The sequence below is a fragment of the Hippocampus comes genome, unplaced genomic scaffold (genome assembly GCF_001891065.2).
Source record: "Hippocampus comes isolate QL1 unplaced genomic scaffold, H_comes_QL1_v1.1 scaffold195, whole genome shotgun sequence".
Lineage (NCBI taxonomy): Eukaryota > Metazoa > Chordata > Actinopteri > Syngnathiformes > Syngnathidae > Hippocampus > Hippocampus comes.
In genome coordinates, this window is record NW_017806076.1 from 972,078 (window position 1) to 988,129 (window position 16,052).

The window sequence follows — 16,052 nt, forward strand, 5'->3', positions numbered from 1 at the left end:
ACACACACACACACACACACACACACACACACACACACACACACACAATACTAAACACATCCAGTATCTAATATCTCACAATAATATGCTTGGCAATGTGTGAACAATGGCACAAAACACTGAAATGCAGCGGTGGCCAAGGAGGCTTAGGGCACGTTCAAGACCCCCGGAATTGGATTCATCTGTTCTTTTTCCATTGCTGCTATAATAAAGCTGCAGATCTTCTCTGCAGCCTGTGGAGAGAGAGATAGATCAGCTTGTGGACTTCAAAGAGGTTGCAACTAGGTCACCACAAGCCACTGCAGTCATCCAGAGCACGGCTTTGGGTCTGAGACATTGCTCCTCGCTCTTTCACCTCCCCCTCCTCTTCGCGTGGTATTTCGTGGTGCAGTCGACAGTTGACCGAGAGTCATGATTTAAGAAGTGAATATTTACATAACCAACCAGATTATGAAGATGAATTAAATGTGTACCAAAAAGTCAAACGTTTTTCCACCCATACGTCTTCAGCTTACAAACCACCAATATCCAAGGCTCCCAATGTTTTATTGCCGGCATACTCACTCCAATTTTGTTTGAATCGATCATAACTTGATAAAAGTTCATTTCAGGACACGTATCATGCTCACTCGAGGCGAAAGAAAGAATCCTTGATCTGGCTCACATCGGGTAGTTGATGCCCTTTGGGTGATTAGCCAAAGAAGCGGCCCGAGAGACCAACTACAAACTAGAACCCTAGAAAGAGAAGAAGGAAAAAAAATGAAAGAATAAGAAGAATTCAGATGGGAGAGGGAGGGAGAGAGAGGGGTGGGGGGGGTGTTGAGCAAGGTCAAAATGAACAGATAGCTGTAGGGCCACGTTACCTTTGACAACATTGAGCAAAAACTCAACTCACAGGAGAAAAGAAAGGAACGGCCAACAAGTTAGGAGGAATACAGAAAGGGGGAGCGCAGCAAGGTGCGCTTTGACAGTTGGACGTTTGGAGGAGAAATTGGGCTGAATAAATTGATCTAAATATTCTTTCTTTGGGTTGAGTGTTTGCTCTGCTGCAGTTGTATTATGTGTGTTTTGGTTTTTTTTTGGAAGGTAGTGCGAATGTGTGTGTTTTGCCACTGCACTCGCGTCGGCTTCTTGTGCGCGCTCAGAGCTACGGATGACATTCGTTTGACTGACATCGGGGGCGACAGCCGCACAGTGGCATATGGTAACTGCCTGCTAACTGCTAAAACTTGACATCAGCGCAAACAAGTCAGCCAGGCATGGCATCGCCTGCTCCTGAGAGGGTTAAGGGAAAGGCTGTCAGCATACGGCAGGAAAATAACACCTATCGCCGGCATCGTCATACCTGAGAAAAGGGGGGAAGGAGCCAGACCAAATGCGCGGGTTGGGGCTGAATCAGGTAATGAGCAGATGACAAGCTACGAGGGAAAAGAGCTGGCAACGAGCAGATTGTCAAACTTGTCAGTATTTTACTGCGCAAGACAAACAATCAAAAGATTTATTTTGAAAGGTTACAGATGCATTTTGTATTCGCCTGATGAATAACCCCACCCCTTTTAATACTTGACAAAACACTTAACACTCACATTTAAACTTGCCGATGATTGACGAGTTGCGTTACTAAGGGGAGCGTCTGTCCTTGAATGCCTTCAAAGCTTCAGTGAAAGGATATCTACTCAATACAGTAGGCCCCCAACCCAGAGGTTTTCCTGATCCGAGCCATCTTTTGGCAAATTTTTTAACCTCGACTTGCAAGCAAAATTTTACATTTCAACTATGCATGGCGGCACTGAACGAAACTCGCCTCATTTTACAATAAGCAGTGGTTTGGCAGATAGCGAAAAATTCATTCAAACTCCCGGTGGAGGTTTACTGTCAGAATAAACATTAAATAAAGAGAATTACAAAAACCAAAACAATTAACCACATGCTGTAGCAAATGCCATATACTGGCTCATGAATAGCATCAGTGTCCGATTGTTCAAATCCTTTAAGAAACGGATATTATGTAGATGATTATGCACATGTAGACAGGTAATCAAACAATACTCCTAGCGTATATTCTTTATCCTCAGCAAGGAATGACTAACATTCCCTGTACATCCAAATCCATATATGTTACTTTAATGCTTCTAAGATAAGATAAGATAAGATATCCTTGGGCCAAGTGGTGCATATCCTCAGAAGCAGCACAAGATCCATTGAAATGGGGCAAAAAATACACAAAAACTGTTTAACTTTTTCCATCGTGTGCAATTTTTATTCAGAAACCCCCTATTGCACTGAGCAGCGAACATTTGCGACTGTTGACGAAGGGAGCAAAAAGTTACTTTTTTTTTGTATTACCTGAATGACTACTCCTGAAATTGACCTTTACCTGTGAATGGCAACCCGTCTTTTGTGTAAGCGTATCGATGTTGGATCACAAGTTGAAGTTGACTCACAAATTTGCCTGCTTCCCGTGTAGCATGAGAGACAACATCTTTGCTAAATGTAACAAATAATTCAGAGTGCTAAAGGACTGGAAATTGCTCCAAACATTGAAACTTGCTTTAACGCTGTGCTTCCGATTTCCAGGGAAACGCAAAGCCTGCTTCGAGTATTCATTTTCATTCCTAACCAAAGAGCTGACACTAAAACTATTAACAGAAAGATTTGTTGTGTTGTTTGCCTCAAAACCCTGCGTGCCCCTCCAGGACCTTGGTAACCTCTATTTAAGTACGGAGTTTCCGCTCATCGATCAAAGTGTGCCACACACAGTCCGAGAGCATGAGTGTACAGCAGGGTTCAACTATGACCCGAGAGATGCTCAGTGGCTGATTGTGTAAGCTTGCGTGCGTGTGTGTGCGTGTGTGTGTACTGGAGTGTAAATGCACAAGGGGGATAACCTATCTGCTCACCACTAGCTCCTCACAAAACTCAATTTCCCCCCGGAACATCCACAGCTAAGCACTTTTAACCTCTACAAACCTGCGGTGATGGAAGGTACGTGTCAACTTTACAAGGGAGCCAAGCACACACACCAACGCGCACGCATGCCGCAGCACAAGCTGACAAATTGCGCAAGTGATTGTGGTGGATTTTTAATGTGCGAGTACTTTTTTTTTCTTTTTTTTTTTTTTGGGTTAGCGTGTTGGCCGTAGACAAGCGTTCCCAAGGAGAGAGTGAAGAGGCATCCAGCACACACAGCCTGGGGCCCTCTGGAGGAAAGACTAAACAAGACCTTCCCATTGGGACACACACACACTGCCTCCAGCTGCAAATGACCTACTAGTACCCACTTCACATACTGTACACACACACACTGAAAAGACACTATGATAGATTTTATTTTCATTTCAAGAGGGAAAAAGTATCATGTGGGTTAATAAACATGTACTCCGTTATTATGTTCCATGATTAGATCAAATTATCTTCTCTTTAAGTGCTGGTTAACAGCATCCTCCTCCCCAGGGCTCCATATTTGAGCAGGCTGAACACCACAAACTCTGAAGCTGTTGAGTTTTTGCACATTTCATTGAAACTTCAACTGGTCGGTCATCCAAGAAGAGCAGGGACTCTTCTATAACCTGTTCTGCAAAGTGGTCGAGGGTCTCATTAAATCGATTAAAAGCTGTGTTGTAATATAGTTGACCTGGTAACCTATGTCAAGTCTGTCTGTTTTTTGTTTTCAGCCGCAGCTGGAGTGAAGGGCGTTTCCCTCCAGCAGGCACACCTGTTCAAGGCTGCCAAGTATTTACAGACTGCCAAGCTGCCCTGTCTCTTGTCAGATTATTCTCGGAAAACTGGAAGACAGCGCTACTTATATTTTGAAACGAGAGTGCTGAAAACAGCCCTCTCTCAGCTTCCAGAGTTGCTCATTAGCCACCAAATGTGACATTTTCACAACTTCATGACACATTTTACACCATGTTATAATTACACGCAAAATGTATGCTGCGCCATAAATTTTAAACAAACCAAATATGCGTTTGTCTCAAACATCAGATTCTTAGGGTGCTTTTGACAAAGTACATCAATAAATTTAAGCTTGCCAGATATGTGAGAAATACCACTAAAGAGTAAACAATAACCAAGGAGGCCAATCCACATTGACAGAAATAACTGCTACAAAATGCCTACATTGTGTTGAGAAAACACGTCAAATATATTGCTAAAATTGCGATAATGTTCTAAACGTTAGTGTGCTGGAGGGAGCCTGAGGATGTACATATCTTCTTGATATCATCCTCTGACTGTCAAACAAAGGCTCCCCGCCAAGAAAAACTCCCACAATCAATATGCTGCCTGCTACAAGGTGTACGTATAAACGCATACGCACACAAACGCAACGGGGATGGTGTACAAAAACCAAAGCACAATCAGCTGCGCGCTCATGCAGCCTCGCACTGCAAGTGCACATGCACAGAAACTGTCACGCGTGCTAGAAAACACTTAATATGCAAATGTTTTGTTGTTGTTGTTTTTTTTTTTTTTTTTTACAACAGGGACAGCATTTTTATTGGATTCATTTGGACATGGGGAGTGGGCTGAAGATAGATAAATAGGTCTCCAGATATACAGCTTGGATTCCCGTTGATGAGATTTCACATACGAAGCAGCAGCGCGCTTAGGACAGGGAATACCACCACAAAATAATGTTTTCTCTCCCACTGATCAATTTTTAATTTGGCCCGTGCAGCCGAGCCCTTGGCGGGCCTGGCCCCGGTAATTATGGCGGGTTATTGACAGCCGCCTTCCCGCGGGAGGCTATTTAAAAGAGGTTTTAACCCCAGAGCAAGTCCAGGCCCAACGTCCGCCTTTGAAGGTGTCAAGTGCATTGATCTGAGCTGCGGGATGTGCTGGGACCTGTCCACCTGGACGTGCGCACCCACGTGTGTGTGTTGGTTGCTGGAGTGAATCAGAGGATAGAATGATACCTGCTGGCCTCTGTAGCCACCTGATGCCCACGAGATAGGCTATACACGCTGTACATTCAATGTTTTCGCATCGCCTCTCACACGCACACATACAAAACCACAGCTTGGGGGGAAATGGAGCAACTAATGAGAGTTGAGGAGAGGGGGAAGAATAGTGATTGGATAGAGAGGTGGGCATCCACTCAGTGCAGAAGGCCGTGATACAATGCAGGCCCAAGCGAAAGGTGCAGTGTTGAAAAAGACATCATCTGGTTGATGGAAAAAAAAAAATGTTCAAGGGGCTGGAGGGAGGTCACATGACAGGACTTAAAAGGATTTTTTTGGGGGGTGAGTGTTTGAGTTGGTCTGCCTCACTGCCCCCATTCAGCCTCCCATTGAAAAAGAGCAGATACAAATCCAAAGGCTTTTGACACCCTTCTGAAAACACCACACCCCCTTTCACTTTGCCAAGGGGTCTCCAGTGAGAGTGGGAGTGGGGTGGAGAAATGCCACAGATCTACGTACGTCAGATTCACAATTTATTCGGCAAAGGTTGAATTGAGGGCAACTGGACTTTTTCGTTGCTTCGGGTGTTTTCTTGACCCTTAAAAGTGAAGAAAAATGACACTGTTAAGAAGAAGAAGTCATTGTTGTGGGTACTTGTGTCGGGTACTTGTGGAGAACGAGGAGAAAGAAAGTTGGCGTATCTGAGTTGCATGGAATGATTTGTTTTTAGCTGTTGACCTGTAACCCCAATATAGCATTTAGCAGCCAACACAACCACTGGTCACAACATTGACAAGCGATGCTCAAACTTCGAATCGCCAATTCATGATTTTGCCATCTGTAAAATAAATTGCAGAAGCCTTACGATTTCCTCTTCATTTACCGCACACGGAGGACAACTCCAACCGACTGTACTGTACACACAAAGAGGATAACTAATGACCCCGTCTCTCAATACTTCTTTCTTGATTATTCTGACTGATTTTCTTCCCGCCGCCCTTCCGAAAGCACGCAGCCAGCGCCCAACCCCTCCAGCGCCTCAGTCTCAGGATGTAGAGCAGTGGCAGGGCCAGAAGGTAATGATACAGCTGCCATGGTGCAACAAGCAAACCTGTCGACTGTCAGAAACTGAAATCATGAAGGAATAAGCTGTCATTAAGAGGCCTTCTCCCCGTAGTGGAGCATATATATATATATATATATATATATTTTTTAATACGAGCATCTATCCTCTCTGCCTGTCCCACCCCATTTGCAGTCGCCTTCCTCTCATTTCACTCTTCTTGCTTCAATCCTGTCTCGGCACCTCACTCCCCCCCCTTGCTCTGCTGTCTTCAAGCCAATCATAAAACCTGCATCCTCACCAACTTCCTTTTCCCTCATATCAGATTCCTCTCTCCACCTTTTTGCCCAAACTCAGTGCACTAAGTTCTTCTTACCTGTCACTTGACAAAAGGCTATGGGAGCAGCACCACTTCCGTGTTCACGCAGGGCCATGAAGCCGGCCGGCATGCACGCGATCTGCACAAGCAGCTTCAAAATTTCAAATATCAGAAGCGCACACGTGGCGCTCGATGTGGATATGTGATGTGATCATGTATGCCCAATACGGTACATATGTGTACATTCGCATACAATATTCTTGGGCTGACAGAAATATCCCCGCTATATGGATAGACATGATTTATCTCTTGCCAATGAATCGATCGGGTATAATCTCATCTCAGCTGTATTTAGACAGCACTTTAAAACAACCTTCGCTGTATTTGAGGTACTGCACATGGGCCACAAGGACACAAACGGCAACAAAACAATACATTAACACAAAACAACAAAAACTCTCACGCTGAGTCAAAAATGCGTCACAATAGACACAAACTCCACTGGCCGTACGCCGCACACCCGTGTATTCAGTAGAAACGAAGCTTGACATTTTCCTCAAATGGTAGAGAATGATGTCACCAGTTCCAGTACACTCACTTGGAAAAGGCATTCGCACAAATTTCATGCTATGACAGACTGAGCCGCAAACACGTCCCTAATCGATGCAGACAGCACCAATCGACAACAAATGTACATGACGGTCTACCCCGCGCATGCCTCAGTACAAGGCACGTCTGTGGTAAACGCCTGGATGATGATTTGTCAGAGTGTACGAACAGGATTCCTTGTTTACGATGATGAACGAGCAAGACTCGCACTTCCATGTTCTCTATATCCCGCCTGTCACGTTGGCTCTCTGCAGCACGGCGTTGCCTTCCACTGCAATCCCAGCTCGGGTAAACGCATTTCAAAGACAGTCTCTGGATCGCTGAATCATCGGTTAGCATAACTCGCAGGCACGCAATACAAACATCTCCTGAAGTTGTACACAGCAGGAAGGGGGCTTTACGCAGCAGTGAAAGTCTTTATGGCATTCAGATGGGCGCATTGGAGGGACACGGAGAGAACAGGATCCCTCCCCTAAGTCAATTTGAACAGCAGGCCAATGAAATTACACAGGTAGGGGTGGCCAGGCTTGACAAATGAGCACAGAGGTGGGGATGAAAATAATATGAGAGGCAGAGGTCCTTTTTGCTTGCTTTTACCATGTCTAAACATATGTCCGAAACGACATGGTATGGGAGAAGAAAACAAGAAATGTCTTATTCCTTCTCACAAGTATACACAGATGTATCAGATGTACCATTGTCCACATATTTTGTTTTTGATGGTCAGGTTTACAAATTATATTCTGTTCTTCCCAAAACTGTTTGAGGTTTTCTTCCACCACAACCAACCATGCATTTACAGACCTGGCATCTGGCATCTGGCATCGACAGACTGTACAAGCTCTGTGTACAGGGGTATAGTGGTGCTGGGACACCCAAAAAAGAAAAAAAAACAACCCAATGCTTTCAACAGTGCTGCAAATTTTTAACGATCCAAGGTGGCAACAACCTTGATAGCACTTGAAGTACGTGCTTTGCATTTGGAATATGAGAAACAATGCCTTCATAGTAAATGCTCGCAATGCAACACATGTACAAGACATAACAATTCAAAAAAAAAAAAAAATCCCCTACCTCCATTGCTCTGGTGATGAAGGGTATTTGAGTTCCAGAGTCCAAGTCCTGGTTGATGATGAGTCTGCGGGCCCACTGACCGGCCCGCACCACACCACTGCCCTGGATCAGCACCAGGAGCTTGGATGGATTGGACAAGGCGTCGGGGCTTAGGTAGATAAAACTAGTGGGCTCATCCACAGTGGCATCTACCTGTTGTGAAAACATGAAAAACAGAAATAGTCACATAGCTGTTTGAATCGCAGCCAAAAAAGCTCTCCTGTCAGGAGATATCTTCTCCAGTTATGCATATCGCTTTTAGTATTTGCACCAGGGTTTCAAATATCATACCGTTTCACTCCATTTAAGGAGGTCAAGTTGTGATTCTACATTCAAAAGCTTCGTTTGATGTTGCTTGAAAAACGTGACGGTGATAAGTCTGGCGGATCGCATGAGTTGACAAAGCAACAGCCTTCACCTCGACGGATTTTATGCATTAGAGCGCGAACATGCGTCATCACGCTAATCATGACAAGCAAACAGCCTCGGAGTGATTAAAACTCAGACAGAAAGTGATACAGACAGAAAAAAGGGATAAGTGACTGTGTGCATGCACTCCCTCGGAGACAAGGACACAAACGCCATCCATAAAAGCCATGGGTGGCAGCTGCAAGAACTTAATCCAAGCAGACAAAGACAACTGAGTGGGGGGAGAAAATCTTGCCCTTTTATTCTCCGGTGCTCCCTCATTCCCTCTCACTATACTTGGCTTCAGTTAATCTTCTTAAAATCGGTGGTCACAAGTTCAATGCAGCGCAGGTGGACGGGACCCACCACTAACATACAAATTCATACGCCATATACACTCAGGCGGGTGGGCCACAAAGAAAGAAGGAAAAAAAAAAAGCACAACGGAGCCATTTTGTAAGGGAATAACGATATCAATAGTCGAGGCAGATAAACCAGTAAATGTGTATGGGGGTGGGGGGGGGGGCGTAATGAAAGGCGCTGAATCCCTAGCTAGCGGTTGATTTATGCACCCTGTTAGCGCTGCTGCTAACTCTGCTAGGGCTAACATTCCTATAAATGCAGCTTGAAAAATGATCAGAACTTTTATAGATGCGGAAAAGAAGGCAAGGGATAAGGGAGGGCTATATGTAGAGGCGAAAAGAGGCAAACATGCTTTCAACAACAAATGAAAGGGATCAAGTGAGCGCGCTGAGCTCGGATGATCTGGTCAAAGAATATGGCCACCATGGCAGTAGGAAGTCCCCCTTTCGAGCACATGAATGCAAAACAGATTAAGCGTCAACATGCGGCGGCGTCAAGCCTTTGAAATGACGCGTCACAAAACGGTTCATTTGTTGAGGAGACACTTTTACACAAAAGATTTGGGCGAACTGTAGGAGGGTGTGTGTGTGTGGGGGGGGGCAATAGAAAGAGAAAGAAGTAAGAAACACGTGGATAAAGTGGAAAAAGAGCTTACTTCTTACGATCTCATTTTCTTCATCTTGTTTGGGTTTTTTTTCCCTCACATTCTCTTTAAACTCAATATCCAATCACCATCACACGATGAAGCTGATGCATTTATGTCACTTTTCATAATTAATAGTCCTTTTACGCTTCAAGGGCATCAACAAAAATGGAAGGGGGGGAAAAAAAGCCTCCTTTCACTTAGAGTACTTACTGGTAGGATTGCTTTCGTCATGTTGCACTTTTTCTCCAGCAGCTCATAAACATGCTGAGTGACAATCTGGAAGGGGGGGAATGCACAAAAGGATGTGACATTAGTAACATTTTTGATGGCCTCATTCCAATGCCGATCATAGAAACTAAATAATATTCCCTGCGTAGACAGTAGCCCAGGTATTTGTAAAGAAAAAAAACAAAAACATAATAATTTGCAAACCCATATTTCCACTATGGCCTATGTGCTTGAGAGGGTTGAGGTTGTAAGTGCCGGGAAAGGAAATCTCCAGTACAGAAAAAGGCTGATGTAAGTTATGTTTATCCCTGCAGCCACAGCACTAAAGAACCTTGTATACGAGTCATTCCAACCCCAGGACAAGGCTTTCATGCTTCAGCGACGTTAACAACTTCTCTATTCAATTTGTCTTTTTTTTCTTTTTTTTCCACCCTGTCTTGCTTAGCTTGGTTTTGTAGTATCGGCCTGATGAGGAAACAAGAGTCTTAGTGGTGGTGCCACAGCTCCAAAGCGTGTCTGATTCCAAGTCACGCTTGCTAGTGACGAGCAAACTGAGCCCAAAAAACAAACGAGATCAAGCGGGGACCGTTTTAAAGCAGTGATATTTACTAGATGGTCAGGAGACATTTGCAAGCTGACTGCTATGTTAGAACATTCATTCTTTTTTTTTTTAAGGTATTCATTCATATCAATAGATAGTAGATACTGTACATGGGGAGGTAGCCAGATAGTTCGATAAAGAAGGCAGGCAAAAAGACTGCTAAACTGATTGAATTTAAAAAAAAAAAAAAGTAAGTGAAATAAAATATCTGACCGTATGGATTTCACCAGCAACGATTTTCAGGACAATTAATAAAAAAATAAAAATAATTAAAAAAAATTAAATACAAACACATGAAGATTCAACTGAAAATAACAGAACATTAAATTTAACAACCAAATGTACACCCCCCAGCCCTCGTCACAGCATTGTCAAAGTAATGCGGTTAACATGGGGAAATAATGCCCCCCTTCCACTGCACGTACTGTACCTCGACAGCTTATTTTTTGGCAAAACCAGTTTGCAGGAACTATTTTCTTGCATCTGATCAGTCGAGTTTTCAAGAATGTGGATCCATTGAAAAAAATTCCACTGACCAGGTGCTCGAATGGTCTGTTCTAAAATTCCGCCACATTTAAAGTGGCATGAAATGGTGAATATCGCAATAATATCTTTGATTATTCCCCTGAATCCCAAAAGCGCCGTTCTCTTTCATGCAGACACAAGCTCAATGCTAACTTGATTTACTGCTTATGAAGAGCAGGCGCAAATAATATCCGCGCCAGACACATATTAGCCTTATGATAGCCAATCAAAGGCCACCCGTCGGACCAAATGAGACGATCGATCGACTATTTGACCCTATAGTGAAAAACAGCAAGCAGAGGCAAAACAAGCACACCTCAGCACCCCCCAACCCACCCAGTCTTCATCAGCTAATTCACTAAAATGTCAGACCAACTGATGAAGACTTAAATGATTTCGGGCTCTAGTATGCTGCTTTATAATAACATCAATAAGCATTGCAGGAAATTTCATCTGCACTCTACGTTACATTATTTGTCCGGGTGCCTCAGGTGGCTGAGCAGCCTCTCATAGAGAAAATGAAATAGATCGAGAACAGGGGAGAATACGGTACGAACGTATGCTAGCCCATGGATATATAGCAAACACGATTGAACGTTTAACATTCAATACTGACTGTGTGCAATGATGTATGTTTAGTTTGTGTGTTTTTTTTAAGCGGAAAATAAACTGAAATGCACTTAAGAGGGGGCGGCCCGGTGGGCCAGTGGTTACTCGTCGACCTCACAGTGATAGAAATGTGTTAAAACATTAGCATCTAAGTCAAGAGACAAATTTCCCAATCAGAAATTTCCCAAGAACATGTTTTAGAGGACTTCTGAGGACTGCCTCGGTAACTCATGAGTACAACGAGAGAAGCTTCTCAATCACCCAGTTGCTCCGACTTTTCGGCCCGTCACCTGCTAATGAAATCTCAATGTAACACCGACAGAAAGTGAGCCTTTCATAGGAGTGGATTTTAAAACAATGCGACCGAGAGAAACAAAAGTGAAGTGCGACAAAAGGGAACATGGGCAAGAGAAGAACCTTGCTTGGATTGAAAACAATGTTATTGATGTCAAAGTGTGCCTACGGTGGCGATGCCGTGTCACAGTCGGCCCTAAACGATGAGAATTAATGACGAGGCTGATGCGTAGGATTAAATTGTGCACCTACTGCCGTGACTGACGTGTATATGAGACGATATTGTCACTGTTCTGTTTTGTTTTAAGAAATGTCGACCCTATGATCAACGAGACTCAAATGTCTCCGATACATTGAAGCCGCAACCTGTCTGCGCAGCTGCCAAGGTAATTGTGTGAGAACCGGCGTTTGGCCCTGCTGCGCATGAGGTCATCTCCCGTGTTTGTGGTTTATTTGTGCAAGGGAATCATCGCGGCGATGAAAACAAGAACGGGGGGGATCAAGAAGGAAGGGGGAGCTCAGCGGGAGGAAGAGGAAAAGACAAAAGGGGAGCGATGTGGAGGGAATCCCCAGAAGGAAGAAAGTGGTGCCAGCAACAGCTGACATGAGGAGCGATGGAAGACAGCACAGATGAAGGGGAGCGGGGGCGGGCGGGCGGGTGGGGGGGGGATAGTCATTGTACAGTTCAAGGCCTTGATAAGAGTCCTTGAAGTGGCCGGGCAGCGATATAAATTCGTCATCCACGTAACAATCTCGCCATAAAACACCAGGCTGACGGCTTAATGAGGAATGCTGATAGAGCCTGCAAGTGGTTACATTGTTAAACTCCTCAGCAGAGATGGAGACAGACCTCCCTCATTCAGAGCGCACGTGTCCGTTATTGTGTGTCCGACAAAGTGTGTATCTTCCCAGTGATTACAACCGTCACGCCTGGCTTGACTCACGGCACCTGAGGCGAGAAAGGGAGGTGATCCTGTGAGGGGCCGTCAGGGACATCTTTCGGGATGAGGTTTTAAAGCGGTTTCATGTACAGTCCCTTCCAAAAGAATTGGAACGGCCGGGTCAATTTCCGTTGCCGCGCGCTGATGACATTGGGGTTTCGGATGAAAAGGTGAATATCGGCCAAAAATTCAGAATTTCAATTATTATTTAATGGTATTTATATTGATACCCCTCAATCCCAGTCGTTTGAATATAAAATAGCTAAATTTCATCAGATTTCCATTTTCTGAGGGAAAAAAAAAAACGGAGAAAAAGCTTTTGTAAACCGCGCATTTCAAGCATCATTTCAAGTATGGCGACACTATTCTTTGCTTTCGTGACATCTCAAACACCGAAATAAGATTTTCCTTCTCCAAAACGACATAAACAACACCACAAAAGGGCTTTTGATAGCAAAAATATTCATCTGCATTCTATTGAACAGATGAAATGAAACAGCAGTGAAACAATGAGCGCAGTGAACGTGCGTACAGTGATCATTGAAACGTTGTCGTCATGCGCATTTCTCGATAAATGTGCACATGTATAAGAGCGTGAGCAAATCTCGTCTCTGTCGTCCGGCGCTGTCAAAACACCACTTAGCCAAACAAACTGGTGAGCAAGACAAGGCAAAAGAGCCATTTATATAATGGATTACGCACAGGTGCTCTGTGCTGTATCACTGTCAACACCCAAGGAAAGCATTTGTATCTAAACAGGAGAAAATGGGGAAAAAAAAGACACTGAAAAATCCCCCAAACAATGCACACAACACAACAGTGGCAACAACAACAACAACAACAACAACAAAGCAGACTCGTAGAAAGAGACTGCAAGAGTGAGAGGAAGCATTAGGCAATCGAAAAAGCTTGTTTATTTTAAGTCAGCCTTGTGTACCAACAGAAAGTGGCATTAAAACAGGGCTTAGTGTTGTGAATTTGTGATCTGTCAGTCCATGCAGGAAACAAAGAGAGCGAGAGAGAGAGAGAGAGAGAGAGAGAGAGAGAGAGAGAGAGCGAAGAAGCCCGGCCAATATTCCCAGGAGGTCTCTGTCATTCTGTCTGAGGAGCGAGGGATCTCCAGGGGGAGTGAAAGTTCTCAGACTGACAGACTGTTTACACTAGACGGTATAAGATATTCCCTTTTCTCGCTCCCACTCCTCTTCCCCTAATAGTCTCATAATGACCTCCTCAGGTGTTAACTGAGAAGCCAGCAGCGGGCTAATTCAAAGTAAAGTAGCGAATGCCACCGTGGGCGACGGCGCTAGCGACAGATGCCAGCGCTGCCACGGCCAGCGCTGACACCTCCCTTCCCCACCCTTTGTAGGATTCCCTTCTCTTTCGAATCTAATTCACCTCACCCTGCAACCATTTTTTTTTTTTTTTTTGCGAGACTGCTTGACTGCTTTCTCTTGCCAGTATTTCAAAGTGCAGCTGGAAGATGATGATCATGATGATGGCGGTGAGTCAGGAAGGGCGGACAGCTGCCATTTATAGTTCCCTCTTCTGGATAATTTCAGAAACTCTGCATGATCCAGGATTAATCTGGGGTCTTCTGATGCTTTAAATTCAGGATGGTGGTCTCCGAGCATCCTAATTTGAGTCATTGTCAAAAAAAAAAAAAAGGCCACAGAATGTTTTAAGATTAGCCCGGTTGATTTTTTTTTTCCTACTAGTTAAAGCAAGGTTTTTTTGCCCCTCACTCTGTGTTTTGGAAAAGTGAATTTGTATCCGAATACAATATATGTCTTGACAATAATTGCTGAAAATGCTGAAAGGACTGAGAGGTACAGTGTGTGATACTCAGTCGTCAGGATATATCATGAAACAGTTTTTGATCATTTCAATTTTCATGAATTTTAGGGGGCCTGGCTCAGGACCACGACAGCGTCCTGGTAACTAAGTAGGTACGCCTACACCCGGAAAATGCTTTTTTTCTCTGGATGTCTCAATTTACAGAACAACTCAGTGCCATTATTTAAATGACTAAGCAGCTAGATGTTGCTGTGGAATTATTTAAATGACTAAGCAGCGAGTTGTCGCTGTGGTCTAGCCAGGTGACTAGCCGAGAAGAGACCCGGTTAGCTAGCGACCAAGCTAGTGGCTAGCATCTCTCACCGTGGCATTGAAAGCCCTGCTTTGACCCGATGGGATATATCGCAGCCACCAGAGGCTTTAAGCAGATCAAGCATCTAGGGATATATGAGAAAGATGCTAGTTGAAATAGCATCCATTTTTCAGGTCGTTTTTGACAGTTGGATTGATAGTATAAATTTGAACAGGGCGTAATTTTGAAGCCTCGTTTTACAGTATATACGTGGTGATTTTTATTTATATTTTTTACAATTTGACAGCATTGCTCACAACACTCTCATCTGTGGTGTGTCTGTTTTACAACACACATTTGTTTTCACTTTACAAGAACTTAAAGGACACTAGAAGTCTCTTAAATTTAACTCTGGTGGTCACAACTATCACAACACCTATTGGCCACAGTGCGGATACAGATCGTGTGGGACAGAGGCGGAGGATGAGAGGGAGAGGTAGCAGAGTGTGAAAGACGTGCAGGAAGAAAACCAGAGCGAGGAAGAGATAAAGAGAAAACGAGACTGCTTTCTAATTCAGCCATCTGGCTTGTTTTACCTCATTATAATATTTTGGCTCTGTGAGTGTGTGCGCGCGTGTATGCGTGTGTGTGTGTGTGTGCTTGCAAATTTGTAAGTGCCTTCCATGTCACAGATGCCGGCAGAGCAGAGAAGAATCCTCGTTTATTAACAGCTTAATAGAGCTCCATCTGGGCCAGGCCCCATGCTCGTGTTCCATCCGAGACATTCATCACCGAATTGCGGGAATTAGACTACAACTGACACCGACACAGGCGGAGGTGACCCCCGGGCTCACGGAGCAACACCACTCACACACCTCGCGCTCCATGAGAGCAATCACGGAGCTATTGTGATGAAAAATACATTGCGGCGATATAAACTGAGGTTAACTAAGATAGTGGATAATAAAGCGTGCTATGTGATGTGGCGGTGGGAAAGGTGAGTGGGTTTACAGTATCATTATTTGTCCTACTTAAACACTGGCAGAGAACCACAGATGTTCATTTTTTTTTTTTTTTGCCACTGCCAGATATTGAAATTTAGCAAACAGACAGAGGAACGCATCAGCAAATGAACTCATTTAGAAAGAGGAAGAAATGGTAAAAGGGGAATTCGATTCATTTACCGAAAGTAGCACGTTGACCTTGAAGAAACCGCTGCGGTACAAATTCGCTGAGTTGGTCATGTGAGCGACACATCACGGTGCAACTGAAAATTTCGCTGAGTAAGAAGCCGACTAAGTGGTAGGGATAATGATACGGAACTCAAGGGTTTCGATTGGGGG

The 16,052-nt window shown here is 44.2% G+C and overlaps 1 protein-coding gene across 5 annotated transcripts in view; it reads right to left on the bottom strand.

The window, feature by feature from the left end:
- arb2a (ARB2 cotranscriptional regulator A) overlaps positions 1 to 16,052 on the bottom strand; it is a 168,987-nt gene that overhangs the window by 138,517 nt on the left and 14,418 nt on the right. For all 5 annotated transcript variants that reach the window (XM_019894608.1, XM_019894611.1, XM_019894606.1 and 2 more), the window contains 2 exons: positions 9,636 to 9,701; positions 7,970 to 8,161 (listed from right to left, as the gene is read on the bottom strand). In XM_019894608.1, the coding sequence (XP_019750167.1) occupies positions 7,970 to 8,161; positions 9,636 to 9,701 (258 nt within the window). The remainder of the gene's footprint in view (positions 1 to 7,969; positions 8,162 to 9,635; positions 9,702 to 16,052) is intronic.